This window comes from Corticium candelabrum, chromosome 8, assembly GCF_963422355.1.
Source record: "Corticium candelabrum chromosome 8, ooCorCand1.1, whole genome shotgun sequence".
NCBI classification, from domain to species: domain Eukaryota; kingdom Metazoa; phylum Porifera; class Homoscleromorpha; order Homosclerophorida; family Plakinidae; genus Corticium; species Corticium candelabrum.
In genome coordinates, this window is record NC_085092.1 from 5,736,791 (window position 1) to 5,748,686 (window position 11,896).

The following is an 11,896-nucleotide window of genomic DNA, read 5'->3' on the forward strand; positions in this document are numbered from 1 at the left end:
AAATGAACAAACAAAGAAACAAACAAACAGACAGACAGACAGACAAACAAACAGACAGACAGACAGACAAACAAACAGACAGACAGACAAACAAACAAAGAAATAAGCAAACAAAGAAACAGAGCCAAACGAACAAACAAACAGACAGACAAACAAACAAACAGACAGACAGACAAATGCACAGACAGACTAAACTAACAAAGAACAACCAACCAACCAATCAAACAGACATACAGACAAACAAGCAGACGGACACATACACAAACACACAGGCAGTGTTACATACTTATCCGGGAATTTCATTTAGCCTGAAAACCTACACATACGGGACCTTAAAAGACACCAGTTCGCGCCACAATTCCAAGCTCGCCAAGAACTGAGAATCAACCATGTGGGGAGACAGCGGTATGACATCACGCTAGCTTTATCACATAGCGTGCAAAGGCGTCACTTTCCTTTCTAGGATTCGGCGGCGGCGGCTACCAGCAGGTCGAAGAATCGTGAGAGAAATAGAAAGACGGTTGGGTGGTTGTATGCTGACTGTTTAGGGTGGAATGAATTATACAAACTACGACAGCAACGCTGGCTTCACTTCGCCTCAAGTAGGAGGGTCTCAGGAGCAAGTCAGTGAGAAATAAAATAATTAATTAATTAATATGTAATATAAATTATTGATTTTTATTAAAATAGTTAATTAATATGTAATATAAATTATTGATTTTTATTAAAACAGTTAATTGATATGTAATATAAATTATTGATTTATATTAAAATAATTAATTAATATGTAATATAAATTATTGATTTATATTAAAATAATTAATTAATATGTAATATAAATTATTGATTTTTATTAAAATAGTTAATTAATTAATATGTAATATAATTATCAGTGATTTTCCTAGCCTCTTCAAAACATGCGTCCTCATCTATATGTGCATATTTAGCCCCACTTTAAAGGCGTAGCCAGAGTTGGTGGTGCATTGTGCTAACCCTAACCTTTCAGCTCACAAAAACACTAAATTCAAGTACACATTACGTGTACTGTTGAGTTCCTGCTGTAGGCATTTGCATTCTGGTTTTTCATTTGTTTACATGTACAACATCTGTTTATCTGTCATCACCTGTAGTATGATTATAATATATCTGGCTCTCATTTATTAGTTATTTATTTAAGTTTATTAGGTTATCATAAGCCCTTCCTGCAAGGAAACCAAAGGCTAAACTTTGCATATCAAAGGAATATTCTGATGCAATGGGTGGAGCGATGGTCATTATCCAATTATCTCGTAGGATCGACTGACCAACAGCTAAAACCTTTTGACCTATAGTAGAGCAGCTCTTATTTTAATCAGTGGTTTCAATGATCAATATAATTTTTCTCATGAGCCAGACAAATGTCAGATCAAATTTAATTTTGACCGGCCATTGGTAACTTAATCGGCCATTCTGAATGAATGTATGACATCAGTAACTATTTATGCGTCTGCTTGTATTGACCAGTAGCTGAAAATTATAGGCCAAGAAAGAATTTATCTATCTACAGTACTTAAACTTTCAATTAGCAATTTTAAACGCTGTATTACTAACTAAGCAATTGACACAGATTGCTCAATAGTGTGAGATTTCGGTCTCACACAACATAGTATGATACGTAACAAGTAAGTGATAGAATATACACTCAAATCTCCCTTATCCGGGCAATATGGGACCGGGGAGTGCCTGTATTTCAGAAGGTTCGGATAAAAGAAAGAGGTAACGCGCGTTAGCTTTGGAGTCCCAGACCACCTTAATGTACACGTCCAATGTACTCTAATTCTGTCATGTACTAAGTGTCATACTCCGCTTCTTAGCATATTCTTCTGGTGCTTCGGCAGCAAACACGTGGTCTTTGATTTTATCACGATGTTTCCACACGTCCGCCACAGTAGACTTCGGAATTCCAAAGATTTCCGAGGCGTGTCTCTGTGACTGACCTTTGCTGATTTCATCAATGACCTTGAGCTTCGTTTCAAGACTGATCTTTTCTTCGAAGCCATACTCCCACGCACTGGCGCGTGAATGCGACTGAACATACGGGAGTTTGTTGTTTACGCGGTGTGTAACCTCGGAGCCCCAAGACATATATGCGTAGGGTTTCCGAGGGTGCAAAGGTGCCCGGATCTCGGAGGTCCGGATAAGGGAGGTTTGAGTGTACATGACTCTAGGAAGAGCCAATATCTTTTCATTACTTCTTAGGCCCTACTGTAGAAAGGAGACAAACTACTGTTGAGTTGGAGGTGTTGTTGACTATCAGCTATGTAATGGACAAATTTGCTTACTGCCTCACCTCTTTGATAGGCATGACCAAGATCAACACCATGTCTGACCTCTAATGCGTGAATGTTTTTCTTTCTTGATCTTTGATGTTTCTTTTTTCTAGCTTGATCTTCTTGTGTGTGACAGCGTGCTTATGCTGGTCACATTTTGCGTGATTCATAATACTGCTAGTTTTCTGATTACTTCATTTATCAAGCCATACCTTGGAAAAGTGTTTTAATCCACAAATTTTCATTTCATACCGCCGGCACAATTCACACCAAAGTGATGCAACGAGAGACCTGTTGGTAGCATCTACGTCAGAGCGAAGCCATGACATTGTTTGGTACTCTTGTTCATTGGTTCGTTGCCATTTCTTAAACATTTCAATAGAGACCTGGCGTCTTTTTTGGGTGGAGCTTGACATTAGAGGCTGTCGTTTTTAGGTGATGTAGAACAAGTTAAATCCAGTTGTTCGGTGTCTGAATGACATATAGTGACATTCTTTGAGGAAGAACTATTTAGTTTTTGTTTATTGTCTTTCCTCTCCTTTGGCTAGCCAGGAGGTTAATGTATTACAAATTTTGGTCTGGATCATTTCTTACATGGTGAGGTAGCTTTGCTGCTGGTGTCATCCTATTGCGGAATATTCTTGGACAGTGAAGCAGTACTTGAAATACTCCTAGGCAGGGTTTCTGACAACTTTCGCTTTCTTCCTCTAACTTCAGTGAATCCTTCTGACTGATCTACACTAGACATAGGCAACAGTGGCACAAAGTGATTCAGCTCAACATTTCCTTGCAGACTGATTGGTAGAGATAAACTAGACCACATTACATGGATGGGTTGTATTGGTTGCACAATGGTGTTAAAAATGGCCGAATGCATTTTTTTCTTCTGGATAGTGAACCTAGATGAGTCTCTTCAGGGCATTTGCTAGTGCCCAGATATGGTGGATACCGCACTATCTATCATCTAGCACTGTCTTCTTTCCTTCCTCCACCAATGCTCTCAACAGGCTCTCTTGTAATGTATAACTGCGACAATCGATCCATTGTAGAAGTAACCGTGTCTAAAGTATCATCATGTAGCATGGAGCCAACTAGCAGGTTAGATATTTTCATATTACAGACACAGAATTTTGCCTTTGTGACAATGGAAGAAGCAATAGATATGGCATTGTGTTGTAGTTCCTGAGCTACTTGCTTTCGAAGCTTGACATGCTCACCTTCAGTGCACCCAGTCAATGCCAGTGATGCAGCACGGAAGAAGCAGTTGCCATCCCCTGCAACCTGGAATGGTTGGTGAGTTAATTAATGGAGCATCAGCTGGATACAACTGAGCAGCGACTATATCTACTTGCAAACTCATACTCAATCCACACTCAGACAAATGCAAACGCCAGAAGTGCGTGTATAGCTGCTGTACTGTCACTGTACTTTCAATGTCAATCATGAAAACTGTTCTAAACAGCGTAACCACAACAAGGTGTGAAATAGATATCTGTTACTGGGAACCTTGAAAAATCTACAGTAAAAATCTGCCTACATTGAGAATATTTTGGCAATGGAAGGCCCTATGTCATGTAGCTAAGAAGAAATATCAAAACAGCTGCTCTTGGTGTTCAAACAGAATGTAGTAAAGGATCAATCTTTGTCATACTGTACTTCCATATGTAATTATAACATTAGAAGGTGCCAGCTTTACATGTAGTAATTAGACACCCAACCACACAATCTGCAGGACATTCGTGGTTTTCATTCAATTCATGCACTCAGTGCTGCATTCTCTGAAATTTACTAATGAGTCTGGTAACAACCACTGACTGAAGGCCTATTAATTAAAAACAGTTTCTCTGTCTAAGGATTGGACACGCTATCTAAAACTACTTGCCTGCTGTATACACTTCACGCTAAGTGTGTGTGTGTGTGTGTGTGTGTGTGTGTGTGTGTGTGTGTGTGTGTGTGTGTGTGTGTGTGTGTGTGTGTGTGTGTGTGTGTGTGTGTGTGTGTGTGTGTGTGTGTGTGTGTGTGTGTGTGTGTGTGTGTGTGTGTGTTGTTCAGATTAGATCCTAATCACCTGTGGTTTTATGTTTTGAGTGCACACAATGACAACAGTCATCTGGTGCCACTTCAACAGAAACAGATGTTCCTAGTAAAAACAATTGCAACAACATGCCAATCACTGCATGTACATGCACATGTGTGTTGTCTCCTGTTTGGTCCGCCAAATGTCAGGCTGTGGTCTACTGATACCGGCCAATTGGCATTTTTTGTCGAATGGCCGGCTGTTATATTGATCCCTGGGTTTAATGAGCGCCTGCTTGCACTTGCAGCCAGGGTTTAGCAGTTTAGTGGTCCTTCCTAGTAGACAAGAGTGAACATAATAGGATTCGTCCCGCTGTCTGAAATCTGCATCCCAACTTCCTCAAATGCGTCCCAGGATTCATCAAATGTATTGTAGGAAATTCACTGAATTATTGATTTTTATTAAAATAGTTAATTAATTAATATGTAATATAATTATTGTTTTTTATTAAAATAGTTAATTAATATGTAATATAATTATTGATTTTTATTAAAATAATTATTAATACTATATATTTGATTTAAAAAGATTAATACTTTATTGACGTGTTGAGTATTTTAAACATTTTCACTGGGAAAATTTGAATTTTTTATGATTTTTGTTACAATTTTTGATTAAGCATGTAATTACAGTACACTATTTATCTTGATCATTTACATGGCATTGTATGTAACATTCACTTCAAGTTTTTTATCGATGACATGTTAGGTTTTGTAACACATTACATGCACACACACACACACACACACACACACACACACACACACACACACACACACACACACACAAGATGGACAAATGTCAAGCTCTCCACATCATTCAATGTCAACCTTGAGGTCAGTTGCGGAGATAGCTTCTCCTGTCTCTAAAGGCAAGGCCTCCATGCGCTACATGGGGCTTAGGGCCAACGCTACAATCCACCTGGAGCTTGGCCGGAGTCTTCCAGGTGCACTGACTATGGCGCAGCTCTGGAACTGGACACCAAGGCCCACAAGTACCCGCCTGCTGCATGATGTTGCTTGCATGATGCCAAGCCAGCGGTCATGTCCACCCAGTCAATGACCAGATACTCACTTATACTCCTGAGTCGAGAGAAGCAATTGTGTGTAAGTTTCTTGTTTAAGGAAATTATGCTATAGCACGCACTTGAACCTGCAACCGGATGTTCTCATTCTCCAAAGGTGCTCTCTAACCAATTGAGCTACAGGACCACACACACACACACACACACACACACACACACACACACACACACACACACACACACACACACACACACATTGCTCTACATTCTCGTTACACAGAGAGGATTGAGAAGCCGGTCAATGATGTCGGTTACCGTTCACCAGCTGATGAATGCCGAGCAGCAAGACGATGCCTTCCTCATCAACGGACGAGACGTACACCAGGTCACACCCACAACCACAAATTCCACCATCATTCATTCGTCTCTCATCCTTCATCTCCATTCTCTATAGATCACATTCGTGGGTCGAATCATGACCGTCCAGGAATCATCAACAAACATTTTATATAAAATATACGACAACACGGCTGATCCGTGTGAAGTCAGAAAATGGATCGACAGCGATGTGAGACGAATGTGTTCATACAATTATTGATGTTTGATGCGATTACTACAAGTCGATGTGTAGGATTCCACAGCCGACATCGACAAACGATCAGAGTGCAGGTGAGACACGATGGGAGACGACGTGTTTGTGTGTTGTGTGGCATGTTTATTGACAAGGGGTTGTAGCAAGGTAGACCCAAAATGTTTTTCTTTAATTTTGTTATTATTTATTATTGTGTCATGCTCAACCAGATCAGTCTGGTTTGTATGGTCTCTTGTAAGCATCGGAGGTAAACCCTGCCTCAGGTGTACTTAGACCATCATGACTATTTTATTGTATTTTTTATCATTTATTATTGATATTTTATTAGGCCGCACAGAAAAAATGTCTGATTGGGGGTAACATGCAGTGGAAAAAGACGGGCGGGCTGGCAGGCAAAGGTTTTTTTCTAAAAATACTTTCTGCAGATCTCGAACTGCTTAGGTTCTGTTTCTGACTGACGTCTTAATTAAAAGAAAGTACACATATCGACGCTTAAACTCGGCATGAAGCTGCACCTCATCATCTAACTCAGCGTCTTGTTTGGAGGACGTGTCTGTGGTCGCAGTTCGCATGCTGAGTACATCGTCCACTCGATCTCCGAATCCAACCTCCTGCAGCACCTCGCGAAGACTACAGTCACCAGACACATGAACAATCTTGCCATCTCTCAAAACGCGTGCCGCCTCGGACACGGATATGCGTCTGGGGCAAGGCTAGATATGCACAGGGCAACAGCAGACATCTTATTTTTCACCATGTGCATAAACAACAGCAGTCCAAACACAGCGTGCTGAGTACATCGTCTACTCGATCACCGAATCCAACTTCCTGCAATACCTCACAAAGCCAGATACACGAAGAATCTTGCCATCTCTCATAACGCGTGCCCGCTTGAACACGGATATCCCCAGGCCAACAGAAAAACGTATTTTATTAACTAGAAAACTCGGCAGCCCTTCAAACACGGGTGGATGGGTTACCCCAATCAGACAATTTTTTGTTGCGGCCTTATTTGTATTTTTAGTATAATTTATTATGTATTGACAGACACACACACACACACACACACACACACACACACACACACACACACACACACACACACAGAAGCATGCACACAGTTTATTAGCATTTTTGTTTTTTAAATTTAATGTTAATATTTGTTTCAATAATTATTTATAATTTTTATTAGCATTTCTTGTTAAGATTTATTATTTTCGTAGTCAAACGTGCACACTTTGGCACATTCTATTATGTCACTTTCAATGACACTCACAAAACTGGATTTTGTTGTAAGGCGTGGTCAACATACATTTATATGACACTTCACTGCGACTGTCTGTGTCATCAGCAATTAATCCTACTCACTATACACAGCTCAAAATGCGCATGCGTGATGATCACGTGATTATACATAATGAGCACGTGTTTATGCATGTTGATCACGTGATTGCATGATGTCGTATTGTCATACCAGTGTGTGTGTGTGTGTGTGTGTGTGTGTGTGTGTGTGTGTGTATGTGGTGTAGCACCGGGCTGTGTATACACTTTGTTGTGTTTGACACTTGTTTAATGATTTCTATTTATTGATATCAAATAGTATCAAAGGTTTTTGTGTTGTTGTAGGGAAGGTGTGGTCGTGCGTGTGTATGGCCATTTGAGGGTATTCCAGGGACAGAAGAGTGTTGTGGCGTTCGCCGTCAGTCCGGTGACTGATTTCAACGAGATTACTTTTCATATTCTCGACATTGTGCACACACACTTGGCACTCACGAAGGCAACCAACATCCCTAATGTGATTTTAGTATTGTGTGTTGTAGCTCGTGTTGTTGTGAGAAAGTTGGATTGTTTGTTGTAGAGTGATTTTGCTGCAGTGGAAACGGTTGGGTTTGGGAATGATGTTAGGGGCTTCGGACAGGGTGTAACACCTGGAATGAGTCGCGTGCAGAATGAGGTATGTTTTCAAGGAGTCTTGACATCTTGACACACTACATGTGCATGCACACACAGACACACAACACACACACACACAAAAACACACACTCAAACAAACAAACTAAACAAACACACTCAAACAAATAAACAAACAAACATACACACACAAACACACACAGTGACACACACACACACACACACACACACACACACACACACACACACACACACACAACACACACACACACAATGCACACAAACAAACAAACACAACACACAACACACACAAACATAAACAAACACACACAGTGACACACACACTCAAACAAACAAACACACACACAGTGACACACACACTCAAACAAACAAACAAACACAACACACAGCACACACAAACATAAACAAACACAGACACACACACACACACACACACACACACACAAACACACACAGTGACACGCACACACACTCAAACAAACAAACAGACAGACAAACACACAGTGACACACACACACACACACACACACACACACACACACACACACACACACACACACACACACACACACACACACAGCTCTCCTATAGATTTGTCATCCGGTTGTGTTTTGTGTTTCAGGTGTATCAGTGTATCATTGCGTGTGGTGATGAGGCGGGCATCCACATTAAAGACCTGCTCACACAGTGCAGACAGAAACGCGTGGGAGATGCGGAAGTCAGGTTAGCAGAAGTACACAGTACACATCACCTCTTATCACCGTAGTATGCAATGTATAAATTAATATAGATTAGAATATAATACAGGCTAACACAAAGACAGCGGACATGTACAGACAGATAGACACACAGACAGACAGATAGATAACACAGACAGACAGACGGACAGATAGACAGACACACAGACAGATAGACAGACAGACAAATAGATAGACAGACACAGACAGATAGACTGATAGACACACAGACAGACAGATAGATAACACAGACAGACAGATAGACAGACACACAGACAGATAGACAGACAGACAAATAGATAGACAGACAGATAGACAGACAGACAGACAGATAGATAACACCGACAGACAGACAGATAGATAACACAGACAGATAGACGGACAGATAGACAGACAGATAGACAGACAGACAAATAGATAGACAGACACACAGACAGACAGACAGATAGATAACACAGACAGACAGACAGATAGATGGACAGATAGACAGACACACAGACAAATAGATAGACAGACACACAGACAGATAGACACACAGACAGACAGATAGATAACACTGACAGACAGATAGATAGACAGACACACAGACAGACAGACAAATAGATAGACAGACAGACAGATAGATAACACGGACAGACAGACATATAGACAGACAGATAGACGGACAGATAGACAGACAGACAAATAGATAGACAGACACGCAGTCAGACAGACAGACATACAGCTAGACAGACACACAGACAGACAGATAACTTTAGATATGAAGGGCTCTGACACAGATGGATTCCACCTCCTAACATGCAAGAACGGTGGCGGCCCTGTGTGGACCCATGATTTGATGATGTCAGTATGGTCTGAGTGCTTGAGTTCAGTTCATCTGCCCCATAAGTGTGAGCCTAGGGACCGCTACACACATTCGAACAATCGGCTTGACATCCTAGTTTATGACTCGGAGACAGGATCTAACGTTGAGTTAGACGTGGCACTAGCTCACCCATGGGCATCAGACATCTTCCCTCGTGCAGCTACAACTGGGGGAAGCACGGCAATGAGAAGGGAGCAAATCAAGGAAAACAAGTATGCCCAGGAACGACTGCCCGGTGGATATTCTCCAACTGTCGTGCCTCTTGTATTTGAACATTTCGGCCGTTGAGGTGAGAAAGCGTCTGAGTACTTGAGGGTCCTCTCTGCTTTGTGGAGGGATGACAATGGACGATCTAACATTGCTGAGTTCAAAACACACTGGAACTTTACTTAAAGACTAGCTTTTAAGCTCTTGATGGAAATTTCTTTGGATTTGAAAAATATGTATTTGACGGATAGATGGACAGACACACAGACAAACAGGTAACACAGATAGACAGACAGACAAATAGATAGACAGACAGACTGACAGACAGACAAACACACAGACAGGTAACACAGATAGTCATAGATAGACAGACAGACAGACACAGACAGACAGACAAATATATATAGACAGACACACAGATAGACAGTGACACACAGACAGATAGATAGACAGACAGACAGGTAACGCAGATAGTCATACAGACAGACACACAGACAGACACACAGACAAATAGATAGACAGACAGACAGATAGACAGACATACAGCTAGACAGCTAGACAGACAGACAAACACATAGACAGACACACAAACAGACAGACAGACACATAGACAGACAGATAGACAGACACAAAGACAAACACGTCTGTACATTACAACCTTGCTTCGCTGTACCACAGGTTGTAACCAACAGTTTCCTTTCAGACAAGCAGTAGAGTTCCTATCAAACGAAGGTCACGTCTATTCAACAATCGACGACGATCACTTCCGAGCAACCGACGTTTGATGTGGCGGCAAAACTACGAAAGCTTTTAGAACGTTATAATGTCGCAAAGTTTCATCTCACATAACAACGATTAGCTTGCATCATTAGTATGACTATGTAGTAATTCGATGTGTGGTCACGTGACTGATCACGTGATTTATTAAATGTGCTTGAAATCGTTTTTCATCAGACAGAAACACTTAATTAATGGCAATCGCTGCGAATTGCAGAAAGGTTCAATGCAAGCAAAAAAGGTTATTGTCTAGGCCGTCTAGAGTTGTTCTGGTCTGTTTGCAAACAGTTGCTCGATGACGCTGGAGTCGGCCAGGGTTGAGACGTCACCTAAGTCGTGATCATTGCGTACGACTCTGCGTAAGATGCGGCGCATGATTTTCCCGGATCTCGTCTTCGGTAGAGCAGGAGTGTTCTGTATGACATGCGGAGCAGCAAATCGTCCGATCTTCAAACGAACTAGGGAAAGAAAATGGAGGTTAGTATGGAGTGAATAAGTAAGTGAATTTACGAATGTGATTTTAGTATACTTTGCCCAGTTGTCAACCATTATGACAGGAATGCCTCTTATATAAATCTAGTGTATTGTGAGATGCATCCCTCCAATACAATAGTCTAGTGTATTGTGAGATGCACCCCTCCAATACAATAGTCTAGTGTATTGTGAGATGCATCCCTTCAATACAATAGTCTAAACCACAGCACAATAAGTAGAGATACACATACCTTGCTCTTTCAGATCCTCAACTAAAGCGTCGTTGAAAACAGCACCCTGCACGTACACGATCATTGCAATCAACGAATTCAAAACCCAATCACGTGACTCACATCGTGTAGCGTCACAAAGCAATACGTCACTTCGCCCTTCTCATCGTCCGGCTTGCCAACCTAAACAAAGCGTCCCCAATCTCATCCTCAATATCCAGACATTTCATTGAGATACGATGTGATACCACTGCGGCTTCGACGACAGCCGGATGTGCCACAAGAGCACTCTCGACCTCCGCAGTGCCGATACGATGACCCGACACGTTGATGACATCATCAGCTCGGCCAGTTATCCAATAGTAGCCGTCCTTGTCTCTGTATGCTCCTGCAATGCAGTCAGATTTCGATGTGCTGATGGGCATGATTGGAAAGGTGAATATGAACTGGCATTGACATTGAATGTAGACTTAAATATTTAGTTAATTGTAGAAGACATGATCTACAATGGGATTGTGTGATGTGCGTTTGGTGGTCTAATTAACCTTGAGTGTCCATTTTCGAACTCGTTTGAAATTTTGGCAAGATATTGACATTCTAAAATTATATATTGAAATGCTGTTCAAGAGGTAGAGTTGACAAACAGACAAACGGACAAACAGATAAATGGAC

General features: G+C 41.2%; 2 protein-coding genes across 2 annotated transcripts in view; one reads left to right on the top strand and one right to left on the bottom strand.

Moving 5' to 3' along the window:
- The first annotated feature begins 325 nt into the window (after positions 1-325).
- LOC134183509 (replication protein A 32 kDa subunit-like) lies at positions 326-10,696 on the top strand. Its single transcript, XM_062651068.1, has 10 exons — positions 326-405; positions 464-489; positions 549-623; positions 5,691-5,795; positions 5,865-5,978; positions 6,042-6,079; positions 7,629-7,797; positions 7,861-7,956; positions 8,557-8,657; positions 10,447-10,696. Exons 1-10 carry the CDS (start codon positions 390-392, stop codon positions 10,526-10,528), a joined length of 822 nt encoding a protein of 273 aa, XP_062507052.1. The 5' UTR covers positions 326-389; the 3' UTR covers positions 10,529-10,696.
- LOC134183508 (acetyl-coenzyme A synthetase, cytoplasmic-like) overlaps positions 10,632-11,896 on the bottom strand; it is an 8,998-nt gene continuing 7,733 nt past the window's right edge. The window contains exons 13-16 of the mRNA XM_062651067.1: positions 11,473-11,612; positions 11,348-11,407; positions 11,246-11,291; positions 10,632-10,978 (exon numbers count right to left, since the gene is read on the bottom strand). Coding sequence (XP_062507051.1) covers positions 10,779-10,978; positions 11,246-11,291; positions 11,348-11,407; positions 11,473-11,612 — 446 coding nt within the window. The 3' untranslated portion in view covers positions 10,632-10,778. The remainder of the gene's footprint in view (positions 10,979-11,245; positions 11,292-11,347; positions 11,408-11,472; positions 11,613-11,896) is intronic.

What these genes read in the sequence shown, in the direction of transcription:
- LOC134183509 (XM_062651068.1), top strand. An exon ending in ACGGACGAGACGTACACCAG is followed by an intron (nt 5,796 to 5,864) that starts GTCACACCCACA and finishes CATTCTCTATAG; the next exon opens with ATCACATTCGTGGGTCGAAT. An exon ending in GAAAATGGATCGACAGCGAT is followed by an intron (nt 5,979 to 6,041) that starts GTGAGACGAATG and finishes GTCGATGTGTAG; the next exon opens with GATTCCACAGCCGACATCGA.